At 43.5% G+C, this 27,074-nt stretch overlaps 2 protein-coding genes across 2 annotated transcripts in view; one reads left to right on the top strand and one right to left on the bottom strand.

The window, feature by feature from the left end:
* Positions 1–215: 215 nt before the first annotated feature.
* Positions 216–27,074, top strand: part of plppr2a (phospholipid phosphatase related 2a) — a gene marked incomplete at both ends in the record, with an annotated part of 42,214 nt that continues 15,355 nt past the window's right edge. Inside the window, 2 exons of the mRNA XM_080724855.1 lie at positions 216–284; positions 13,797–13,985. Of these exons, the coding sequence (XP_080580981.1) occupies positions 216–284; positions 13,797–13,985 (258 nt within the window). The remainder of the gene's footprint in view (positions 285–13,796; positions 13,986–27,074) is intronic.
* LOC308284093 (uncharacterized protein) lies at positions 17,951–26,356 on the bottom strand (the record flags this gene model as incomplete). Its single annotated transcript, XM_080724631.1, has 3 exons — positions 17,951–19,162; positions 21,035–22,337; positions 26,280–26,356. The coding sequence occupies 3 exons, from the start codon at positions 26,354–26,356 to the stop codon at positions 17,951–17,953; spliced, it is 2,592 nt and encodes an 863-aa protein (XP_080580757.1).

The following is a 27,074-nucleotide window of genomic DNA, read 5'->3' on the forward strand; positions in this document are numbered from 1 at the left end:
CATTAGCTGCAGCTGTGTTGCTTACTAGCCTGACATGTTTTTTAATCGGCTGTCGTTTTTACCCTCAACTGGAAAACTAACTGTAGTCTTTAATTAAACCTGCACTGTAAACGTACTTAACCTCACATACTAACTGGATATTATCTCCTGTGTTTGCCCAGGCGTGAGGAGGAGACGGTGAGAGCTGAGACACGGAGGGCAGGAGGTACAGAAGCATGGCGGTGGAGGAGAAGCCCGGGCTGAAGAGCAGCAGCACGATCGTGCCCTGCTTCCTGTTTGTGGAGGTGAGTCAAACCAAACGCTCCCTCTGGGTGTCCAGTGGTCTGACACATAGAAAGGTAGACGCCCCCTCTGGCTCTTCCGCGTGCATCACAGAAGGGGACGTTCGGTAGTCCAATCAGAGGCGGGACTCCCTCTTTCCCAAAGGCACTTGCGTTGGCAATGTAAATGTTTGTCTCCTCATTCCAATAAAGCTCCTTTGAATTGAATTGAAGATCCCGGAAAAGACACACTGTGATTGGCCCTTAGTCTTTTTGAGTGGCAGCGTATCATAAGACTTTAGTCGACTAAAACTAGTTTATTTTGTCGAAAAATCATGCCTTATTTTACCCTTGGTTGCATGCTGAAAATAGCTGATCTACAAGCTCACAACACGTCACAGCGCGACACATTTTGAGTTAGATCGGCTATTTTCTGAGCGCAACATCAAAGTGAGTGCAGACAAAAATAAAATGACTTGTCTTTTAGTTCTACTGGATCTCTTCTCCACTAGTCCCTCCCTAACTTTTTAGACTAGTTTTTAGTTGTTAACGAAGTTTTCTATATATCTAGTCATAGTTTTAGTCATCATAGCTTTGTTTTATTTCGTTTTTTGTCAGTGAAAAAAGGTAGCCGGCAGACATTTCTAGCCATAGTTTTTAGTCTTTGCCATCCAGGCCTCAGTAGGTAAATCATGTTGAATGGTATGAATCGTGACAATATCAGCATATACTCTCTGTCTCTCTGTCTCTCTCTCTCACCTCACCGCTACTCACCAATTAAGAGTGGGGTGGCTCAGAGTAGATGACAGAGTACAGCAGCTTGCAATGGGCCTGGTGTACAAGATACACTACACCACTATGATACCCAAGTACCTGTCAAAATACTTTATAAACATTAAGGATGTCCATAATTACAACACCAGAGGCAGCGCCACAGATCACTTTCAACCCAGAGTCAAAACCAACAAAGGGTCAAACTCTTTTTTCTGCTATACCACCAAAATGTGGAAAGCCTTACCGAAGGCCATAAAGGAGTGTGGATCACTTGCATCCTTTAAAATTGCCCTGAAAAGCCACTTACAGGCAGCAGCCGTTCGCAACTGGTAATAATGAACCTAGCCCCAACCCTACCCTCCCCTGCCCCTTCTTTGTATATACTGTTTGTTTAAGAATTACTGTCTTTGTTTTGTTTTTCTTTACATATCTACTGCATAGTACTGTGTTCTATCTGTCTGTCATTCAATGTTATATGAGATACTTAAATGGTTTCCAGTGGAAATAAGCTTAGTCTTTTCATGGATCTCCTTTTAGTAGACCTTGTACCAGTGAACTGTACCGTCATGAAACTGTACCTTTTCCTATGCAAACTTCTAATAAAGTCTTCAATCAATCAATCTCTCTGTCGCTGTTGCTACTGTACCTCTCCCTGCATGGCTTCCATTCAGAGCCCAGTCAGTGAGGCTGTGTTTATGGCTATATCGTCGTTGTTGGGTGGAAACCTTGTATGTCCAAAACCGTTTGTTTTGTGTTTATCATTTTAAAACTTGTGAAAATAGCCGATTTACAAGCGACAGTCTTGTATGATGAAGCAGGGCTTGACTTGACCAATAAACGTACAAATGAAACTTGGAGATACGAGGTTTCTGCCCGACAGTGACTATATGTTTGTTGGCAAGCCGTAGATCTGTCCGCTACTGTAACAAGAGTGGTTTGCAAATCGATGGTTGTCATAATACAGAGACATGTACATTTCCTATAATGGCGTTTGACTTTGTGCCAGGACACAACGTTTTCTCTCGCATACTTACCATATGCGAGATACTATATACTATACTTGTCCATATGCGGTCCATATGCGGTCCATATGCGCCGCATATGGACAGTGCTACGTTGCTTGTGAGAGCAATCACTTTTTTTTTAACTCTGAGAGAGTACAAATGTAACCAAAATGGACACGTGGTCCATTTTGGTTACATGTTGTACTCTCTCAGAGTTATTTAACACTGAGGATTATTTGACTGTGTAGATGAGGCAATGAAGGTCCCAGAGGTGAGGAAAAGTATGAGCTACAGTCAGTTCTACTCGCTGTGCCAAACGAGACGATAGTTACTTACCACACAAGTCCGCAGCTTATCTGCTCTCTGTGAAGTGTGAACATATCAATTGTTTTGCGTCCATTGTCGTCATTGTTGTCAATGTAGTGTGTATACATAACATGTCTTTTTAGTAGCCGATAGCACAGTTAGTTTGAGGCAGAGGATTCGTGCACTTATCCTGGGTTACTTTGCATTATTTGGCAGTGCAAGGAAGTTGATGGATCAGTTTGAGTGTATTTTCAGTACTTTCCTTTGTTTCATTTGAACATAGAGGAACAAATGCCACCCTTTTAAAATTGTCCTATTATAGTGCCACCAGGAGGCGGATTGTGGAATAGTTCAATACATAAATACTCAAGTATTCAAAAGTAGGCCTGCAATTTATACATTTTCAGGAAGTTTCAGAAATCTTCATCTTCAATGTTCAAAGCGAGCTTGTAGTAGGCTATATCGGCTACAGTATATTAATTAATTTTAAATTGGCCAGTAATTAATTAATTCAACATAATACATTTGAAATGTCAGCACAATAAATCCTTGTTTATACCTTACCCGGTAAATACATTTTACACTGCCGCCCTCCTATAGCTTTCCTACTGTTTGTCACAGTCTCCCTCTCAGCTCCCCTGCTGCTGTCTGTCTGGTGTTTGTATCATTACCCACAGACAGGAACAAGCAGATATGATAAATGAGTGGTCTGTGCATAGGAAAGGTGAGACGCTGTCTGAACATCACACCTTCAACACTCATTATCACTCACATCCGCTGTGTGTGTGTGTGTGTGTGTGTGTGTGTGTGTGTGTGTGTGTGTGTGTGTGTGTGTGTGTGTGTGTGTGTGTGTGTGTGTGTGTGTGTGTGTGTGTGTGTGTGTGTGTGTGTGTGTGTGTGTGAGCGACAGACAGTGATGTATACCAAGCCAGAAGGACCTGATCTTTTATTTAGCCTCCCACCTCATCAGCTGTTACCATGGCAACCAATAAGCCTGTCTCGTTCTCTCTCTCTCTCTCTCTGACCAGACAGTGTGTTGTCTTGCACATCGTTGACCTTGTATCTCCGTTCTGTAACAAAATCCCTTTTATGCCCATATATGGAGATCCCTGATGTCATCAATATTAAGCCCATAACTAACAGGACTTCATATGGGAATGCCCATATATGGAGGAAGACAGCCCATATCTGTGTGGCTGGTTCAGACAGGGATCTCCATGTATGGGCATAAAAGGGATTGTATGTACTATGATGTCAGATGTGATAGACGTCATAGGATTTTCACATAACGAATAACTGAGTAAGCATGTTTAGGGTCTCACAGCATATCTCCAAATACAGTACATGGATCTCCATATATGGGTAACTGGTCCAATATACATGACTGGCCAGATGGCCAAGACATGGCGCGACCTCGCCCTTTAAGGCCCTGAGGTGTCTTACTAGTATAGTTTGTTGATTACCTTTGTTACAGTAATGGTCTTTTTTCTTTTGCCAGAGTTTAAACATCATCTAGTCTCCCCTTGCCAGCGATTTCGAGCGTTTTTACTAAACTTTGATTTGTAAAAAATAAAGTATATAAATTAATTAAAATGCCCTGTCTGCCCTGTTTAGACTGCAGTTAAATCTGATTTATTTCACAAATCTGTGTGTGAAGTTAGTTAAAATTATAACTAGAGTTCAAATAATAATCAATAATAAAAGAAAACGTTTCCTTTTGAGTCATTCGGATCTGATTGGAATCAGAAGAGATAGTCACACATATTAATTGAATTGAATTACATAACATCTTTTACAAATCATTGCTATTTTAACGATTTGTATTTTGGGCACTGAATAGGCCTATTGGAACATATTAATAACAACTACATTTCTGTTTGGCGTTTAGGCTTTTTGCAAACAAAACGTGTGGTAGGCTAATCAGAAGCAGGTAGGAGCGGGTCTTTTCGTAACCCAGATGCAGAATGTATATTATATACGCGTAAACACCACCACACTACTAGGGCCTGATAGCTGCTTTTATAGAGGGCAGGCACTTGCACACATAGACATCAAAGGGTGCTTGAGCCCCTGCTTTTTTATCTATCAGTAAAAGGTGCCCTCTCCAGAACCATGAATGCAGTTTTTACTATGGTGAAAGAAACGTAAATGCCCCCTTCCCATGCCATACCTGAAGGCAGCATTCAAGAGAATTAATTGCCTTGACCAAACTCTCCTGAACTTGAATGCAGCATCCTATGTTGAAAGAATTGCCCTCTCTGGGTAGAAATCACAGTATTCACTTGATTATGCTTAGTTCAGTGTGTTATCAATTACCGAAAATAGCAGCGCGACACGTTGTGAGCTAGAAGGTCTGCTATTTTCGGTATTTCCACCAAAAGGCCTTTTCAGAAATGTCATCCCATGCCTCTCTAACATTCTCTGCACGTTCCTGATAGAGGGAAATGAGGGAAATGTTATACACGTCATTTCAAATGACGTGTAAAACATTTCGAGTGAATCTACACGCATTTCTTACATTGGTGGATTCACGCTAACCTTGACAAATCAAGGTAACTAATCTGTAGATGCGCCTCACACTAATGTATGTCTATTTGTGGGTGTCTGCAGCATGTTGAGCCGCCTCTGTGCTAACTAGATACAAAAACCCCAAACAAAACACGCTTTACTTACATAAGTAAATAAATAAATAAATGAAAGCAAAATGCTCTGGGTTTAGCCTGCATGTTCCATTCAGCGCCCACACGTGTGTCCAAGGCCGTTTTGCTACAGAAGTGGATTAGAGGGGCAATGATTATCTACGGGGGAAGATGAAAGAGCTCAGTTCAGCAGCTGGGGATTCTCATTCTGCAACATGGCCACCAGAGGGCACTGATGCAACACAGCTGAAGTTCACTCTTAATTAACCCCCCTGCCGTCTAGTGTTGACAGAAGTAAATAGTTACTCAGGTAAAAGTAGCAATTCCGTTATGAGTTTAAAAAAAAAAGTATGTATTCAAAATTGTACTGGAGTAAAAGAACATAGTAGTAGATGAGCCCTGTATACAGCTCATCTAATGCAGTGGTTCTCAACCTTTTCAGGCCGCGACCCCCAAAATAATCATATTTTAACGGGGGACCCGCCCACCCTGACGAGCGCTAAGAGTTGAGGCATTACATTTTGTATAACACAGTTCTAGATTGGCTATTTTCACAATTTCTGCCTCTAATATTTGACAATTTGGCCAATGTTTAATTTGTCATTTTAGAGGTATTAAAAAGACCTGAAATTGTCACTTTAGAAATGTGCAGATACCCTCTATACACATACACTTAATGTTGGTTTGTTTACTGTTGAGTGAGAAAACAATGTTGCACATTATCTGGGGACCCCACAAAATAATTTGGGGACCCCCCTAGGGATCCCGACCCACAGGTTGAGAACCACCGATCTTATGGTCCTCTTACAAAGTGAAAAGCATGCAAAGGCTTAGAGTGGCATACAACGAGGCCATGAGGTTACTTCCTCTTGTTCCTAGGTGGCATGGTGCCAGTCAGTTGTGTTCTTCCGTTGGTGTGCCCACCTGTGAGTGTGAGGCACTGTTAAGGCAACTGGAAGTGTCTAACAACAACAGCATCATAGTGGCGCTAACAAACCCAATAAAGAGCTCATCACTGTCGGGTGAAAACCTTGTATGTCCAATACTGTTCCTTTTTTGGAGCGGTGAAAGCGCTCCCAATAGACAGGTATGTCTGTGGCTGGCTATGTGGCTATGTGGCTGGCTATGTCCGTAGCCTGGCAATACCTTGAGTGGCCACATAAGTTAAAGGAGGGGCGCTGTTGTGCAGGCACAAACACACACACACACACACACACACACACACACACACACACACACACACACACACACACACACACACACACACACACACACACACACACACACAGGGTATAGCTGCTCAGATTCGCCGCTCCACTTCGAACCGAGGTTTGATTTTTTATTATTATCTTTAAAACATTTTAACCCATTTAGTGCTCCAGACATGAACGGGTTAAATGTCCAGCGCGCCTTTCGCCGGCTCCGCCCAAGGCCAGTCTCTCATTTTGAAGGCCAGAAGTCGATTGCGCAAACATTTCCTGTTTGACGTCATGACGTCATTCACCGGAAGTGGTCATCATCCCATGCGGTTGCAGTAATGGCCGATTGTTGCCTTTCAGCTTGTGTTATAATAGCGAGAATCTAATGCCATCCTTGGCTTCAAAAGTGTTTTTTGGAGAAAATGGACATTAAAGATGAGATAGACCGTCGGCTACCATGTTAAGGGATTACTATTTTGTGCACGTGGATCCGCGATGATGATGAATCGGCGAGTCCAATCGTGCCGGCACTTTCCAACGGACCGTAGGGTAAGATTGCCAGCTTTACTGTATATACAGTATATGGCGCGAGTATACTCGGGATCGGCACTCCGAGTACTCGACTATTTTTCACGAGTATTCTCGGGATCGGCTACAAATGGGTTAAAGTATAGTGAAAATAGCTGTGAGGCGTTGTGTGCTTGTAGGTCGGCTAATTTCACCATAATTATGCAACACTCATGTGATGAAGTATGTAGCATTAATTAAAAAAAAAATTTGGAGATACTTTGTACAAGGTTTCTGCCCGACAACAACAGCGATCTGTTACCGGGTCACGTCCAGGCTGCGCAAGCACTGGCTCAGCAGCCTTCTGCTGATTAGGTAGGATTGCACTATAGTACTTTTATTGCACTATATGTACTTTCTCTTTTAATTTATTTCCCCTGTTGTACTGTATATGCCTCTTATGTTGTCGTGTGTTGCATTTGCACTTGAGCACAGTACTTGAGTACATGGTACTTTAGCTACTTTCAGTTTCCACCGCTGCCGTACTCCAACTAGTTAGTGTCTTCTGAGCATTGAGTTGAGTGCGTGTGAGAGTGTTTGATGGACACTGTGTTGAACAGTAGAACCTCAGCAGGCGTACACTGTTGGCACCGACGGCACACACTCTGAATCCTATTATGCTGTTCTCCCTCAACTCACTTTAAAGTGTGTGTCCCTCCCCTCCTTTTCACACACACGCACGCACGCACGCACGCACGCACGCACACACACACACACACACACACACGCACGCACGCACGCATGCACGCACGCACGCACGCACGCACGCACGCACGCACGCACACACGCACGCACACACGCACATGCACACACGTGCGCACGTAGTCTCATGTGCCTCATTAACACTTGTCAGAGATACAGAGATGAGAGAGGAACACTCTCGTCACGTCTCCGACTGACTCCTCTGCTGCTGGAAATAGTCCTTTCTTTGTGTGTGTGTGTGTGTGTGTGTGTGTGTGTGTGTGTGTGCGTGCGTGCGTGCGTGCGTGCGTGTGTGTGTGTGTGTGTGTGTGTGTGTGTGTGTGTGTGTGTGTGTGTGTGTGTGTGTGTGTGTGTGTGCGTGTGTGTGCGTGCGTGTGTGTGTGTGTGTGTGCGTGTGTGTATCAGACATATAATGATGTACTGTATGTATACACGTGTGGTTTCACACCTGTAGGAAGACATACAAAGCGCACAAGTAAAGGCCACACACACGCACGCACGCACGCACACACACACACACACACACACACACACACACACACACACACACACACACACACACACACACACACACACACACACACACACACACACACACACACAGTATATTACATATGTTCAGACATAGTACAACTAGCATCCATCAAAACAAACATACCATAGGCTGTGGGCAGTTGATTTTGACAGCAAAGTTGGATTTCGTTTTAGTCATTTGAATAAAAAAAATGTAGTCACGCTTCTGAAATGTGTTTGTTTTAGTCGATTTAATCAACTAAATATCATATGATTTTAGTAGAATAAATCTACATTGATTTTGTCTACTAAAATGTATTTTGGTGGGCCTTGATGGCAACGTAATGCCTGATTTTACACTTGGTTGCATGCTGAAAATAGCCAATCTACAAGCTCAAGCTTGTAGCTATTTTCAGAGCGCAACATCCGAGCGCAGCCTACTGGATCTCTTCACAAAAAAAGTGTAGTTCCTTATTAGGGCATAGCAACGCAACACATTGTGTGCTTGTAGATCGGCTATTTTCAAATGTCTGAAATAGGGAGATAGAGCTGAACTAAGCTTGTTTAATGTATGGTTTGTAATAATAATCAAAATCTACAAAGTAACTGGTAACTAAGGTTTTCAAATAATTGTAATGTAGTAAAAGATCTGCTCTAAAAATACACAGAATGATTTTTGAAATTGAGCGTTCACCATGACAACAGAGTGCACACAGTACGACATGTCTCCCCTGAGGGGAGCGCACAGACATGCTGCTTCTACACAGAATAAAAACTAAGAAACAAAAAACACATCCTAATACTTAAAAATAAATAACCGTGTGCGTGCCTGTGTGCGTGTACTAGATGAATTGAATACACAGGACCCCAAATCATGGATTTCATTTGTAGTACGTCCTACACGCCATGTTGAGGACCAATACAGGTGTTTCAATTTGCCAAATCTGACTGGCATAGAACTAATGTTATACGCCAATCTTAGGTGGTCCTCAACATGGTTGGTGTAGCCAGTGTTGTACGCGAACGCGTTCAAAGAACGATCGTTCATGAACACGTTCATATTTTGGGCGAACGTGAACTGAACGTAATTGTTTTCGCTTGATGAACGATATTGTCGAACGCGGTCATTCTGACGCCGGTGAACGGCGTTCGTCGGCCGTTCATGCGGCGGTCCGCGCCTCCGCGGTCGTCTGTCCTCTCGTCTCTCTTTTCATTTACATGCTCCAATAGCACGCACTGTGCACGCAGCTCCTTGTGAACGTTGATATGCGGTGCTGTCTGCACTCTGCAGCTGCACTGTGAATCTCCTCCTCGTCCTCGTTATGTCTCGCAAGCCTGACTATACTTTGTCGTATGTGTGTTGTACGGCGAAAATAGCTGATCTGCAAGCTCACAACGCGTCGCATCCACGAGACAACGTGAGCTTGTAGATCAGCTATTTTAACCAACGCGGAAACATGCTGTGCGCGAGGTTTAGAAACGTCTGCCTTCAGCCCTTCACAATAAGGGTGCTGGAAGACTGGGCACTGGGCAGTGGGCACATAAATATTGTTGTTATTTATTATTGGGTTTTGTGCCAGCAAAAGCACCTTACCTTTGCGATGTTATAGACAAAGATGTATTTTTTTTTTTTTCATTATTATTTTTTAATTTTCTCCTTAAAGAGGTGTACCGTGGCTCTACCAGCAGTAGAGGGCAGCCTCATGCAAGTTAATGTGAAAATGGTCTCAGTAGGCTCCCGTTCGTCAAGGCAGCCTCAGTCGCTACAGAGCAATAGATCCAGAGGAAATCACATGGAAGTGTTTTGTTACTCCATTGATGCTAACGTCCAGTGGGTTTTTGAGAGTACTTTTACGGGAGCTGTTTCAACGGTACACACCCGCGCGACCCCTCATCAGTTTACAGACATCAAACCAAGGTACAAAAGAACGAGCCAAAGAACGTACAATTGGCATCGCTCCGCCGGGAAAAATGGGGCGAACGGGAACGTTCAAAGCGTTGATAGAGTTAAGTTGGATGAAATTATTGCTGTGTGTGGTTCTATATGGGCTGTGTCAATAATTTTGACAAATAATAGCATGCAGCAACGTCTAAACATATATATATATATATATATATATATTATTTTTGAATAGCCAAAAGTATAAAAATAATTATGGTTAAAAAAAGAACGAAAAAGAACTAAGTTAGTTCATTTTGGGGAACCATGAACTTTAGTTCAAAATATAGAATTATGAACTTGAAATGAACTAGTTCATTTTAGAAGTTCTGAACTTGAACTTGAACTAGTTCGTTTTGAAAGTGAACTTTCCCAACACTGGGTGTAGGACTACAAATGAAACCCATGAATTGAAACAAGCCATCGAGGTTTCCTGGGTTTACACTTTTACATCCTTTTGTATGAAACTGTGTACTACTGTGTCTTTTCTTTTTCTTTCTTTTTTTTTGCAAACTGTTAACTGTAAGGTATTGAATCAATCAAATCAATCACTTGAAGGGGCCAAATATCCCTACGTATATTATAGTAGAATTTGAGAAATACCGTAGACATTGTGAACAATTTTCTTGGTCCTCACAACAGAAATGGACAATCCATGGTAAAACATTATGTTTAGAGTTAGGCTTACCATTAGGAACATTATCAATACCGCAAGGTAGAGATACTCTGTTACAAGTAAAACTTGGGTATTCAAAATGTAGCTGCTTGAGTAAAAGTACAAAAGTATTGGTATCAAAATGTACTTAAAGTACCAAAAGTAGAATTATTCAGAATGTCCCATTTCAACACACTCCTTGGCTGGCAAACCACAACCTCCGCCCCTGATTTCTCACATGCCCCTCTTCTAGCGCCACCATGAGGTTGCTTTTTGCAAACAACGTTATGACGGTCGCTTATCTCCCGATTAGGGAGTCTTACAGGTTCAGAATGTCCCATTTCAAATGTATAATAATCTTTGGAAAATAGCAGATCTACAAGCTCACACCGCGTCGTTTGCAGATTGGCTATTTTCAGCATGCAACCAAGTGTAAAATCTGCCATTTCGACGCCATCAAGGCCTGCAAAAATGGAACAAATATTGCAATATGAATATCACTGTCCTTAAATGTTGATGTCCTCGCAAGGGTGTGTGTGTTTGTGTGTGTGTGTGTGCATGTGTGTGTGCATGCATGCGTGCGTGCGTGCGTGTGTGCGTGCGTGCGTGCGTGCGTGCGTGTGCGTTTGCGTGCATGTGTGTATTAACAGGGTTTCTAGAGGCTGAAACATGTCAGCCAACAGGCAAATATCCTGCTCATAACATATTGAATAATTTAATCCAATTCAGTTCCGTTACATTTTTCCCATTGATTCCTTTTAATTAAATTAAGTTCTATTTAGAAACGAATAATTCCTCGTTTCCTCTCAGTGGTTTGCAGACAGGGGTTTAAAAATACATGACTTTATAAACACGCAAAACCCCTCAGCCTGCTTAATAATTCAATAAAATTCATTTATGGTTCTGTTCAGTCTTGTTTCAATCATTTCCCTGCTGTTCAGTCCAGCTCCATTGAAGGACTATAGTTTTTGTAGATACAAATAAATAAAACAATGGAGCTGCACAATACATTGTGCTATATGAATTATTTACCACGTTCAACCTGGTGTCCCTATTTTGGGGGCCTGTCATTACAGACAAAAATAGTAAAAATATCTATATAGTAAGATATCTACAGTCTTGCGAAAAACATCACAATGCGGCATGTGAGGAAGTAGAGAGGAGACGGATAAGGTAACGATATTAACACAATCAAAAGATCTATTGAATAATTTTCACTGTACCAGAACTTTTTTTTCTTTTTTAAATTAATTATAGGCCTATGCTCATTTTAACAAAGACAGATCTTAAAGCATTTCTGTGAAAGCGACTGTGATTGCGGCTGAGTTATGACCACATGACAACTTGAACAATTGGTGTTGCATCCATATAGTCCTGGGAAACAAACCATAAATCTGACAACGCATGTAAGGTGATTATAATTGCTTGCATTTCAACATGCTCCTATAGCTACATGTACAGTAAATACAATCTGTATGTATAGCAGGTTACAGTGCTATAGGGCAGTCAGTATTGATTTTGTCGACTAAAACTAAGACCATATATTATTGACAATTTCGTGAAAAACGAATAAAAAGTATATTTCGCTAGTTTCACTGTTTCCCCAGTGCTGGTGTAAGAAGCAATAACAGCAGCATTCTAATTTGGCCCTTACTCGTATCTGTATGTGGAAAGAAGACATATATGTGAAATACTAAATCAAAACATACCTAATACCTCCTTTCTAAGCTACTCTGTTATTACTACTCCATTTATTTCAGCACAACATCATCACGCCACAAAGGCAGAATGTTAATATCTGTTTTCCTAGCCTTTACTTTCAGAATTCGGAAGACCAGTCAGACATTGTATGTCATATTGTCGCTCATTGACTCGGAATGAATGTGTGTGTGGGTGAGTGTGTGTGTGTGTGTGCCCGTGGGTGCGTGCATGCGTGTGTTTGTGTGTTCGTGTTTGTGTGTGTCAGTTTTAGTAACCCTTCCCCTCCCTGATAAACAAGGACGCACACAGAGCGTCAATATGGTGCAGTGTTTGTGTTGTCAAAGGCTCCTAATGTACAAACAACGCCCCTACCCTAATATAATCCACATTTGTAAATAGAAACTGTAATGGCAGGCTAGTGTCATGAACAGGATTATTCTTGTTTCTCACAACACATCATTACAAGACATATACATGTTGGATAATTTGGGTATCATCTCATGGTACCTTCTCTCTCTAATTCCTGTCTTGTCAAGGTGATAATAGCATGTAGCGCGTGCACACACACACACACACACACACACACACACCCACACACACACACACACACACACACACACACACACACACACACACACACACACACACACACACACACACAGAGAGAGAAGATGCTAATGATGCTGTTCACACTCCTGTGCATATGGCCCGAGTTATATTTAGTTGCGCGCAGGTGTTGCTCACCAAACATAGCAAACAGGCTCGTGCTGTGAGCTTGTAGATCAGCTATTTTGGGTGCGCTACACCAGCGCACGACTATCGGGCATATGCCACACTCATACTTACACACACTCACTCTCTATTAGGTGAGTGCCATGAGTGCCAGGAGCATAGTCAGTCCCCACTTCTCTCTCTCTCCCCCTCTCTCTCTCTCTCTCTCTTACTCACACACACACTCTCTCAGTCTCTCTCAAGCTCCGTGTTTCACTGTCTGTCATTCTTTGTTTCTATCCAGGCTGTGGTGGAACTCTCTCTCTCTCTCTCTCTCTCTCTCTCTTTCTTTCCATCTTTCATTCCCGCTTTCATCCCCCGGTGCACGGAAAGCCTGCATGCATCCTCAGGGAGTTCCTTTCTTTCGCTTGCTCGCTCCACTCGTCCGTCTGTCCGTCTCTCTCTCTCTCTCTGCACGCCAACCCACAGGCTCACCTCCGTTTAATATTGGAATCTGTACGCCTAGAGTAGACCCCCCCTCTCTCTCGCCCTCCTATAGGAGTTCCTATCTTTCCCTTGCTGGCTCCACTCATCTCCCTCTCTCTCTGACTCTCTGTCTCTCTCTACCCCTCGCAACCCCCCACCCCCTCTCCTATACCATTCACCGCTGATGAAGGGAACTTTGTCCTGAATTCCCTCTCATCCCATCCCATCCCATCTCATCCCATCTCTTCCCCTCTCCTCCTCTCCTCCTCTTCTCCTCCTCCTCCTCTGGTGTGGTCAGCCTGGTGTGTAACGTTTTGGGGGGATCATGTTCTACTTCCAGCTGGTGATCATGGCGGGGACGGTGCTGCTGGCCTACTACTTTGAGTACACGGACACGTTCCCCGTGCACGTCCAGGGCTTCTTCTGCTACGACAAGACCTTCTCCAAGCCCTACCCGGGCCCCGAGGAGGCGGGCAAGATCCCCCCCACGCTCATCTACTCGCTGGTCACCGCCATCCCCACCTTCACGGTAAGCGGGACGCGTCCTGGCTTGGGGAGAGGTGTGTGTATAAGCGTCTGAGAGGGCGAGAAAGTGTGTGTGTGTAAGAGAGCGAGACTGCGAGAGCGAGAGAGAGAGAGTGAATGCGTGTGTGTGAGTGTGTGTGTGTGTGTGTGTGTGTGTGTGTGTGTGTGTGTGTGTGTGTGTGTGTGTGTGTGTGTGTGTGTGTGTGTGTGTGTGTGTGTGTGTGTGTGTGTTTGTATGTGTGTGTGTGAGAGGGAGAGAGAGAGAGAGAGAGAGAGAGAGAGAGAGAAAAGGTGGGTGCTTGTATGGGTGTGTGCAAGAGAGGGATTGTGTGTGTGTGTGTGTGTGTGTGTGTGTGTGTGTGTGTGTGTGTGTGTGTGTGCGTGTGTGTGTGTGTGTGTGTGTGCGCGCGTGCGTGCGTGCGTGCGTGCGTGCGTGCGTGCGTGCGTGCGTGCGTGCGTGCGTGCGCGCGTGTGCCAGTCCACACGTACGTTTGCATATATCCACGTGTGAGGGAGAAATTGTGATGAATTAACATGTGAAAGAGAAAGGAGAGAAAAAGAGCTTTTCTGAGTGTGAGGATGCGAGAGCAGCTTCCCACTACAGAACTGATTATTCAGTGTTATGTGAAGCCCTTGAATGTGACAATGAGTTAGATTTACGCCATGGTGTAATGGCTGAACGTGTGTGTGTGTGTGTGTGTGTGTGTGTGTGTGTGTGTGTTGGAGATTGTGTTTAGATTTACCATCTATGCAGTTCATGACTGGCCTCGCATAGCCAGACGAATCTGCAGACGAATCTGCAATTGCAAAAGAATGTTGCCACGCACACGCAGTGATATTGTCTGGCTATGTGTTCATGACACTACTTTTGAGTGTGTCCATCTATACATAGTAAAACCCTTGTCTTACGCACTTAACCCATTAAGACCTGGAATTGTTTTATACTTTAGCTATTGAAGAATAGCAGATATAAAAGCTGTATGCAAGCTTGTATACCCTCAGAGTTGCCAGTCATTTAGCATGTGGACCTCCTGAAACCACTCAAGGACCCCTGGGGGTCCCCGGACCCCACTTTTAGAACCACTGCTTTAGACTCAGTCAACATGGACCTGAGTTGGCTCTGTACTTCTTAACCGACCTGCGACTATTGAGCTCCAGAATAAGGATGCTGGGGTTCCAGTGGTTAATCCTTGTCTTAATGTATCCATCTCTTGAGAGAGTACGGATGTAACCAGGTCCATTAGGTTTCATTAATGTAACTCTTGATTTGACATGGTAGCTTGAACGTGAAACATGGTCAACTCGCCTGGTTTGTGCTCCCCCTGCTGGTGAGGTTTGGCAGTGCTCTGTGGAGATCATTCATCCATCTCCACTCTCTCTGTCCTGAACAGATTGTTGAGCCGCATGGAGGGAACCCCCTCCCATCTGTACACACAGGGTGTGTGTGTGTGTGTGCGTGCGTGCGTGCGTGCGTGCGTGCATGCGTGCGTGCGTGTGTGCGTGCGTGCGTCACATTCATCAGATACGATCATTTTCACAACTAAGAAATGATGAATCCTATTCATATGCAATCATCCTCAAGAGGATGAATGTGCTCAGTGTGAGACTAAATCAAAGCATGCAACTTTTAAAAAACATTTGTGACACAATATAGGCTATATATAATATATACACACGATATATGTCCGTCCAAATGTCCTGTACAACTGTCACACTGTACATGACAGTTAATATGAAATCATTTGAATATGATGCATACAAAGCTAACACTTTAATTCAGTGGTTTTCAACCCTTTTCCTGTCGAGGTCCATTATTTATTGCCTGGGCATTTTTTAGATTTAGCCTCTCAGACCCAAAACGTAAACATATATATATTAAATATATAAATATTTTGTTATCGCTGGATAAGATTTTGTCCACAATTCCATGCTGTATTGATGTGGTGCCAAAGGAGAGATGACAGGCAAAAGGTTAATCAAAATAACAATCTACATTCTCTGATTGTGTAGATGTCTTGTAAATCTTAAAGGGATATTCCACTTTCAAAAAACTTTTTGTCATTGTATGGTCTAATCAGGCTTGGATGAACACCCTGAACAGTTTTAAATTTTCTTCATTCAGTATTTAGATATTTGATGTAAATGTTATCTGGCCCTCCAGGCTCAGGGCCTCTCCCCACACACACTCATTGTTTTTTTTGTTATCAATTATTTTTATTTTCCATAACATAAACACACTCATTGTAACTTCAAACTCCATTTTAACCATGATAGATTATTTAAAAACACCCATTATTTTTTCTGGTGACTCATACTACCCTCCTAATACGTGAGCAGGCTGTGTTTTTTCCATAACGTTTTTCATTTATTTTTTATATATTTTTATTGTATTATTTTTTTTCCATTTTACCAAAGAATTATTAAAAATACATGAAAAACATTATGGAAAAAACATGGCCTGCTCACGTATTAGGAGGGTAGTATGAGACACCAGAAAAAAATAATGGGTGTTTTTAAATAATCTATCATGGTTAAAATGGAGTTTGAAGTTACAATGAGTGTGGGGAGAGGCCCTGAGCCTGGAGGGCCAGATAACATTTACATCAAATATCTAAATACTGAATGAAGAAAATTAAAAACTGTTCAGGGTGTTCATACAAGCCTGATTAGACCATACAATGACAAAAAGTTTTTTTGAAAGTGGAATATCCCTTTAACTCTCAAGAGTGTAAAATGAAACCAAATGGACCCTTGTGTCCTGCAGCCAGTTTAAACTGTTAATTCAAGGATTACATTTTTGTACTTGCTGGATCCATTGATATCAATGTAAATGCTCCCCTGCTGTTCATTTGATACAAATTGTATAATATTTAATCCACACTCCTCTGCTAAACTCACATCAAATATAATTCAGCATAATGTCATAAATGTGGAACAGATATTTGTTATGCGCTACAGTAGACATTTTATTTGGTTTAAAAATGATTTCTTTCTACAGTACAGTTTTCTTTTCAAATCTATAATTTCATTAGAACACAGAGCAAAAAAACATACAAGTCATATTTCTGAATTATTTAATATCAGAAGAATATGTCAAAAGATAATGAACAGTCTCTGCTTGGTGAGTGTATCTGATGTATAGCCAGTGGACGATTACACAGAATATTCATATTAGACAACAGACACTGCATAATAGATAAAAGAAGAAGAAGCGCTGCGTGGGCCTGTGAGTAATATAGTAAACTGTAAACAGATGCTCTTTGAAGAGGGTACTTAGGACAACAGATCTAGTTCCATTCTGTTATATAAAGGTATCAAAAAAAGTGCAATGATGAGGTGGGGAACTTAGAAAAGATCCAAGGCAGCTCTGTTCAGTTCAAAGTAGAAATTGGTTTATTTTAATTCATGACAAGGAAGATTAAAAAACGACCAACGCGTTTCTGCCTAGTATGGCCTTCATCAGGGTCCGCTGCACACTGCATAATGATCTATTATTGATTGTTGACCACAGACAGTGGATATTGACCATTAACATCATCATCAGCGTCATCTAGATATGTTGATGACATCAACATGACTGTCCTTGAACACAACACAATCATATCGTCACTGTCGGGCAGAAACCTCTTTTCTCGTTTCAAATTTGTACATTTTTTTCGTAAAAAGTAAAGCACTGCTTCATCACACAAGGCCGCCGCACAAAAGTAGTGAAAACAGCTGATCTGCGAGGCGTTGTGTGCTTGTAGATCGTCTGTTTTCACTAGTTTAAATCATTTTAAAAATGATAAATACAAAACAAACGGTTTAGGACATACAAGGTTTCCACCCGACAACGACCATATACTGTTTCTAATTGACTGCTATTCCCCGTTAATATTAAAGACTTGATACAGTAGTTAAGTGAAAAAAAAAACTATGTTAACTCATAAACTAAACCCCAAAATAACAGAACCATTGAACTAGGCTACATTAGTCCAGAGTTACACTGACCTTCCCTGGTAACATCGTCAGTGGGACAGTATGACCAGTATCAAAGTATGGAAAGAGTGTGTCAGTGAAAGTGTGTGTGAAGGTGTGTATGTGTGTGTTCGTGTCAGGATCAGAGAATGACAGCTTTCCTTTGTTCCAGTCCAGCTGGACTCTGATCCTCTGGAGGTTCAGGTGCCTCAATGACAGATCAGCGGTTGACCCCGTCGAGGAGCGTGATGTGTATTTACCTTCGTGGAACCTTATTCTCCAGTATTGACCGCGTACGTCTCCCTTCCGTTGGTGAGAATCTGCCAAGACTCCCACTATCCAGTTGACGTTGTTGCCGACCTCGACATCCCAGCTGTGAGTCCCCGAGTTAAAGCCCTCAGAACCCAGGACATATTCAAACCTGTCAAACCTCTCTGGGTTGTTGGGAAGCTGCCGACTCGTTCCGAATGTCACGCTGGTCAGATCATCAGACAGGCTGTATTCTGGATGGGCGGTGTTGGGGTCCAGAATGACAGGAGTGTAGGAGACGATGTCCTTCATCTTGTCCCACACTCTGAAAGACAGGTTGCCCAGGTGTTTGACCACGTCTATCAGTGCTCCTGGGTCCAGCTGTGGGTCCTGCAGTGTGAGCTGGAGTCTTTCCATTGTGGTCTTATAGTTCTGCAGGAATGAGATGTTTTCAGCACTCAGCTCCTCCTCTATGGCTCTGATAGTGTCTGAAAGGGTTGATATGTCTTTGTTCAAACCCTCAATCCTCTCATTCATCATCCGACTCTTCAGTCGCTCTTCCTCCCTCAGTGCTTTGACCCTGGCCTCCTCTTCCTTCTGTAGAAACTCATGAAACCTCCTAAACTGTTCCCTCAACTTCATCTCTGTATACTGAGTCTGAGACGTGATGTGTTCTGCTGTTTGACCATAGTCTTTTCTAACTTTATTGAATACCTCCCGTTGTTCCTGTAAAGGATTCAGTGATGTCTGTACTTCCTTCTTGTGATTCAGTGCAATTTCATCGAGGGGTCTGAAACGGTGGTTGACGTGTTTTTCGGAATGGAGACACACGACACACACTGGCTCTTGACATTCCTGACACAACAGTTTGAGTGTCTCAGCGTGCAGACTGCAGAGATCCACAGAAGTTCTCTGACGTTTTGCAGCTTGCTGATGTCTCTCCAGTATGAAGGTCTTACACAGGTCCATAAGTTTCTGATTACAGGGTGGAGGATAGATTAAATTAATTTGCCTACAAACTGGGCATTCTTTTGTTTTCTTCTCTATCCACCATCTCTGCAGACAGGCTTTACAGACGCTGTGGCTACATGACAGGACAACGGCATCTTTAAAGACATCCTGACACACAGGACAGAAAAAATACTCGTCTGAAAAAGACGACTGTGAAGCCATTATGTCTCTCAGAGTGAAGATAAGTACAAACACAGGAAATCAGCCTGCCAGTCGCGGTAACGCTTCCTCTTCTAGGAGTTTACTTTCACTTTGAATCCTGGTCCTTTTTAAAGTTGATAAAAGCAGAGTCAACAGTAGTTTCAAGTGGTCTGGGTCAGTATTCCATCCCATGGAAGTTTTGAGCTTGCACTGCAGTTGAATCAGAAGTCTCGCTGTGTGTGTGTGTGTGTGTGTGTGTGTGTGTGTAGCTGTGGAAAGACTGTCCTCCCTTGCTGGTGCTTGTGTTGCCTGCCTGCCTGTCTGTCTGTGTGAGCGGTCTGTGAGTTGTTTCCTGGTTCCCCTCCCACGAGACTCGAAAGGGGCGGCACTTTGACAAACCACAGAACTGTTGCAAAGTCTCTCTCTCTCTCTCTCTCTCTCTCTCTCCCACTCTATCCGTCTCTGTCTGCTTCTGTCTGTCTGCTTCTATCTACATCATATCTCTCTCCCTGTCGCTCTCTCTCTCTATCTATCTCTCTCTCTCAATTCAGTTTCAATCTCTCTCTCTCTCTCACTCACACACGCACACACGCACGCACGCACGCACGCACGCACACACACACCTTCAAAGTGCTTTACATTAACCCTTTCACCCACAGACAGTAGAGGCAACCTCATACAAACAAAATCAAAAACTAAATTGCTTTACCACAAGAGTGTGAAAAATGAATTAAACTAACACAGAGGATTTTGCTGTGTGGGTCAGTATTCTCTCCTATGGAAGTTGTGAGCTTGCACTGAAGTTGCATCTTGTCAGAACTCTCTGTGTGCGTGCGTCTGTGCATGCATGCGTGTGTGCGTGCGTCATCATCAGTGAGAAATGTAAGAATAACAACCAATCTCTCTCTCTCTCTCTCTCTCTCTCTCTCTCCCGCACTCACACATGCACGCACGCACGCACGCACGCACGCACGCACGCACGCACGCACGCATGCACATTGCACAAATTGTCTCAATTGAACAGCCAAAGTATAAAATGACACGGATGCTTTTTTAACAGGTTATTTAATGGAAAGTACAAAAGGCATGTGGTTAGGACAGATCTACAGTAGTTTGAGCACACACACACATCAGTCACGTACACACAAAGGGACCGTGAGTGTAAAGCAGCGGTCTTCTAGGGGTCTTCGTAGTAGGGGTCCCCTACTACGTATTGTATAAAATTGTGTTGCGGATTAAACATTTTCATAGATTCCTTAGACAGCTTAGACTTGTTTGACAGCAATATCGTCAGTGTAGGTTGTTGGTTTAATGTGTATTTTTAGATATTGAACGACTTGAACCGTCAATACTTAGTCGGCTTTTCTTTTCACTCTACAACAAACCTCTATGTCAAGAATAGCAGATCTAAAAGCTCACAACGCCTCACGCTGCGAGGCGTTGTGAGCTTGTAGATCGGCTATTCTTGGCTAATGTTCCACACAGAATATAGGGATACTAGGGTTCAAGTGGTTAGTGTAGAAAAAATAAAGTTCTTATCACACAAAGATTTGGAGGACACCCTGTAGTAACTCTGAGGGCCCCCTAGGGGTCCCGGACCCCCTGTTGTAAAGGTCAAGTCCCACGTCTTCAACATTTTCATCATGATCATCATCATGTCTAACTACGTTGTTCCAGAGTTACAGTGACCTTTACTGCTAACATCTTCACCGGGAGAGTGTGACCATTATAAATGAATGGAAAGAGTGCGTCAGTGAAAGTGTGTGTGAAGGTGTGTATGTGTGTGTCAGTGTTAGGATCAGAGAATGACAGCTTTCCTCCGTTCCAGTCCAGCTGGACTCTGATCCTCTGGAGGTTGTGTTTCACTGAGAGAACAGGGATGGAGCACGGTGAGGCTGCTGTGTATTTACCGTCATTATAACGTATTCTCCATGATTGACCCCCTCTCTTTCCCTTCCTGTGGTAAGACCCTGCTGACACACCTACTGACCAGAATGTGCTGTCTCCAACCTCAACGTCCCAGCTGTGAGTCCCTGAGTTAAAGCCCTCAGAACCCAGGACACGGGACCAGTAGTCAAACCTCTCTGGGTTGTCAGGAAGCTGCTGTATCATCGGTCCACATCTCACACTGGTCAGATCGTCAGACAGGATCAGTCCTGGATGGGCAGTGTTGGGGTCCAGAATGACAGGAGTGTAGGAGACGATGTCCTTCATCTTGTCCCAGACTCTGAAGGTCAGGTTGTTCAGGTGTTTTGACATGTCTATCAGTGCTCCTGACACCGGCTGTGGGTCCTGCAGTGTGAGCTGGACTCTTTCCATCGTGGTCTTGTAGTTCTGCTGGAATGAGATGTTTTCAGCACTCAGCTCCTCTTCTATGGATTTTATTGTGTCTGAAAGGGTTAATATGTCCCTGTTCAGACCATCAATCTTATCCTTCATCATCTGACTCTTCTGCTGCTCTTCCTCCCTCAGTGCTTTGATCCTGGCCTCCTCTTCCTCTCGTAGAAACCGATGAAGCTTCTTAAAATGTTTTTTAATCAGCTTCTCTGCGTGCTGGGTCTGGATCTTAATGTGTTCTGCTGTTTGGTCAAACTTTGTTTTAAATGTATCAAAGACCTCCAGTTTCTCCTGTAACGGCTTCAGTGATGTCTCTACTTCCTTCTTGTGATTCAGTGCAATTTCATCGATGGGTCTGAAACTGTGGTTGAAGTGTTTTTCGGAATGGAGACACACGACACACACTGGCTCTTGACATTCCTGACAGAACAGTTTGAGTTTCTCAGCGTGCAGACTGCAGAGATCCTCAGACCCTGATGAAGTTCTCTGACGTTTTGCGGCTCTCTGGTGTCTCTCCCGCTGTCTGAAGATCTCACACAGGTTCTTCACAGACAGGTTACCGGGCGGATCAGCCGTTGAGGATGTCTTCTTACAAAGTGGGCATTCCCTTATTGTCTTCTCCCTCCACCATTTCTGCACACAGTCTTTACAGAAAGTGTGGCTACATGGCAGGATAACAGGATCCTTAAAGGTGTCACTACACACAGTACAGGAGAAATCCCCACCTTTAAAAAGAGACATGGAAGCCAGTTTGTCTCTGACTGAAGCTACAAAAACTCTGCAGAAGACAGGAAGTCAGTCAGTCAGTCAAGGTAACAGTCCCTCTTCTAGAATGTTCCCTGAAGTTTTCTTTCACTTTGAATCCCGGTTCGTGTTGAAGTCGACAGCAGCAGGTTCGGTTGTCTGGGTCAGCTGTAGCTGTGGAAAGACAGTGCTGTCCTCCTCCCTCGCTGGAGCTTGTGTTGCATGAAGGTAAATCTTATCTCCTGTCTGTCTCTGTGAGCGGTCGCTCTGTGAGTTTTTCCTGGTTTCCCTCTCATGAGACTCGAAAGGGGCGGCGCTTTGACAAACCATAGAACTGTTGCAAAGTTCCCCCCCCCCCTTTCTCTCCCACTCTCTCCTCTCCCACTCTCTGTCTGCTTATGTCTCTGTCCATCTACAACATCTCCCTCTATCCCTCTCTCTCTCTCTCTCTCTCTCTCCCTCTCTCTCTCTCTCTCTCTCTCTCTCTCTCTCTCTCAATTTCAATCTATTTCAATATCTCTCTCTCTCTCTCACACACACACACACACACACACACACACACACACACACACACACACACACACACACACACAGACACAGAGAGAGAGAGAGAGAGAGACCCCTTCAAGGTGCTTTAAATTAACTCTTTCACACACAGACAGTAGAGGCAAATTCATACAAACACAATCAAAAACTAAATGAATTAACCACAAGAGTGTGAAAAATGAATGAAAATAAAGGATTTTGTTGTGTGGTGGAATGACTGAACATCTCGCCTGGTTTGTGCTCCCCCTGCTGGTGAGGTTTGGCAGTGCTCTGTGTCCTGAACAGATTGTTGAGGCGCATGGAGGGAACCCTCTCCCATCTGTACACACAGGCCAGGGTGCATGTGTGCATGTGTGCGTGTGTGCGTGTGTGTGTGTGTGTGTGTGTGTGTGTGTGTGTGCGTGTGTGTGTGCGTGCGTGCGTGCGTGCGTGCGTGCGTGCGTGCGTGCGTGCGTGCGTGCGTGCGTGCGTGTGTGTGTGCGCGCGTCTCGCTGTCATTCACCAGATATGACAACAGTCTAATGAACTTATTTTCACAATAAGAAATCTTACAGGGTTGTATTATTACTATTTTTAAAGATGTGACTTTGAGTCTGTCCACTGTAAAAATTGTAATTTATAAATGTTTAACTTTGAGAGTGCAGATTGTTTGTTTTGTTTTGTTAGTTGGGTGTAATTATAAAAGCTGATGTCAAGTCCATATCTTTTCTGCTGTTTTGCATTTCTCTTTTTGTTAGATTTGCAGTAGGCCTTTACACATGTAATCTGTGTAATAGACAATGGAGACTTGATATCATCTATACTGTACATTGATGTGATTTAATATTGCCTATAGACAGTAGATATGATCCATAACAACATTATGTTGATGGTACTTGACCATAATACAATGTATTTTGCAGATCAAAGTTACTGCAGTTTTACTATAACTGATGGCAATTTGAACATGTGAGTTTGTCTGGTTCAACGCTCCCTTATTTTTGGGATCCTGGTGTGAAGTGTGAATCTGACACCTCGAGACATGATATATCCTGTACGGTGTTATGCGGTTGCTGTGCTGTGAACTCTCTCACACACAGTGGTGTAAAGAAACTAAGTACAATTACATAAGTACTGTACTTAAGTTAGGGTGACCAGACGTCCCGGTTTGGCCGGGACTGTCCCGTTTTCAAGCTGCGTGTCCCGTGTCCCGCTAACACTAATATGGTTTTTAACATTCATTACAAAATTGTCCCCATTTTTGGCAGAATTAAAATGATAGTAGCTGTTTTCAGTGGTTGCATAGACATTTGTCATGTTCTTCTCATGAAAACATGCTCACCTAACCAATCAGAAAACACATGGTTGAAATCAACGCTGAGGCTGTTTGTTAATCACTCACTGCCTTTATGCAACCCTGCGGTGCGTATGTGCGCGTGCACGGACGTTAGAGAATGGGCACACGTGTGCGCGGTAACGTGCGCATTGCTTTGAGGGTCCCGGTTTTAGGCAACAGTGGTTCGTGTCCTGGTTTGAGCGGCTGGAAATATGGTCACCCTAACCTAAGTACAATTTTAAGGTATTTGCTTTACTTGAGTATTTCCCAATTTCCAATACTTTTACTTCTACTCCACTACATCTCGGATCCAAATATTGTACTTTATTGTACTCCGCTACAATTATCTGAAAACTTTATTTATTAGTTACTTTGCAGGTATAAATTATAATATTATGAAACAAACATAAACCACTTTAGTCCTATTTTATACCTAGGCTATTTGAAATTAGCCGATCTACACGCTCACAACGCGTTGCGAGCTTGTAGATCTGCTATTTCCAAACAATTTGTACTTTAATTGTGGTACTTTAAAGTCCTTTTTGATGCCAATACTTTCATAAATTTATGAAAGTACATATTGAATTCCGGACTTTCATCTTGATTCCACCACTGCTCCCACAACCACAGTCACTCGTCGATCTACGGCAGCCCTCTGAAGCTTCCCTGTCTGAGGGTGAATTATACTTTGCAGACCGGCCTGGGTCATCATGGGCCATTACTTCCAGCAGCTAGAAGCTATCCTAACCTAACCTGACAGAGGGGTGTGTGTGTGTGTGTGTGTGTGTGTGTGTGTGTGTGTGTGTGTGTGTGTGTGTGTGTGTGTGTGTGTGTGTGTGTGTGTGCGTGTGTGTGTGTGTGTGTGTGCGTGTGTGCGTGTGCGTGTGTGAGAGAGAGCTGGTAAATTATGTCACCCGGTCCAACTCTACAGCCGGGGTAGAAGCCCCAAATCACGTTGGCAAAGTGCCCCGCCAATTTTTGCTGTTGACTCGAGTTGGTCAGAGGCAACTCCAACTCTCTTGGAGTGCAGAGCAGTGACTTATCAACCCATATAAGCCATGGGAGACATGGTGCACGGTCAAATCCTGTGCGGTAAATCACAGGTCCATTTGGTTACATTTGTACACTCTCAGAGTTACAACTGGATTCATTAATTCTGAGGATTTTTCTGTGTACTCCAAGAATGCTAGAACATATCGTCGTCGTTGTCGGGTGGAAACCCTGTATGTCCAAAACCGTTTGTTTTGTATTTATCATTTTAAAAATGATTTAAAATAGTGAAAATAGCCGATCTACAAGCGCACGTTGTGTGCTTGTAGATCTGCTATTTTCACTACTTTTGTGCGACACTTTTGTATGATGAAGCAGGGCTATAATTTATGAAAAAACTAATTTGAAACTTGGAGATACAAGGTTTCTGCCTGACAGTGACGACGTACATTTCAAGTTTGAGTTTTAATAGCTGAGAACACAGATAGTGTGTGTGTAGTAACATATCAAAGCACTGGTGGTGTTTGGGTCAGGGCCAGAGTTCCCCCTCAGGGCCAACAGAGGGCACTGTAGCGCTCCCTGTCAGCTAACAGCAGGGTGCCAGCTTGCAATTAGAGTCATCAGTCAAGTCTTTGAAGTGTTGGCTCTGTGCTGGAGCCCGTCCCCATGCCCTGGAGATGCCCTGCGTGCTGCCAGAGTTTGTTGGCAGCAGGGTGTGTGTGTGTGTGTGTTTGTGTGTGTGTGTGTGTGTGTGTGTGTGTGTGTGTGTGTGTGTGTGTGTGTGTGTGTGTGTGTGTGTGTGTGTGTGTGTGTGTGTGTGTGTGTTCATCTTCAGGGCATCTTAAAAGTTTGTCAAGCCAGTTATGTCTAGCATAAACTAAGTACTATTAAAAACAAACAAGATGAGTCAACACAAAAAAAAAAAAAACATTGCATGGATGCACCTGGGACGTATCCTCAGTGATGTAGCCCAAGGTCATAGGGGTTTAGGGTCTCACAACATCATACCCCTCGCCTAGGTGACCCAACCCGGGGTGATCAAGTCCCGCCTTTACGCCCCAGTAGCTGCCCACGATCAGTCCCATTAGGGAAAGACAGGGCCACACTCCGCTGCTCCGGAACTACTCTGCCGAGACTGGGAGAGGCAATCTGGCGCGTGGAAGGACCAGGCTCTGTGGGTTGACTCCTGGCCGGGCTCCTCCTACGTCTCACCAGGTGCACTCCTGCTCTCACCTGCTCTCATCAGTAAAACATAGTCAAGCTTAGATTGCTGAATTTAAATTTGACAAATAACCTAAATCTACAAAGTTGTTGTGTTAGTACAACACTTGCCTCTGAGATGCAGTTGAGAAGAAGTATAAAGTATTGAAAAATGGATGGACATACTCCAGTAGTAAGTAAAAGTACCTCAAAATTGTACTTAAATGTGGTACTTAACTAACCAAACTACTAACCGCTGCCAGCTATCTTTCATTTTTCTACTCATAAGGATACACAAATGCGACTGTGACTGCAGAAATTGGATCCCCCCCAGGGACGTGCTGGCCATTGGGAAAAGCGGGACAACTCCCGAACGGCCGGTTCATTCCCGGCCGGTCCAGGCCGGCCATTAGGAAAAAATAAAAAATAAAATGTCTGCCTTCGTTCCATTTTGGGGGCTGGGCGGCCAACAAAGTAAATCGTCACTGTTGGGCAGAAACCTCGTATCTCCAAGTTTCAAATTTGTAGATTTCTTTGCAAAGCAAAGCCCTGCTTCATCATACAAGGCCGTCGCACAAAAGTAGTGAAAACAGCAGATCTACA

This window comes from Nannobrachium achirus, assembly GCF_963921795.1.
Source record: "Nannobrachium achirus genome assembly, chromosome: 4".
NCBI classification, from domain to species: domain Eukaryota; kingdom Metazoa; phylum Chordata; class Actinopteri; order Myctophiformes; family Myctophidae; genus Nannobrachium; species Nannobrachium achirus.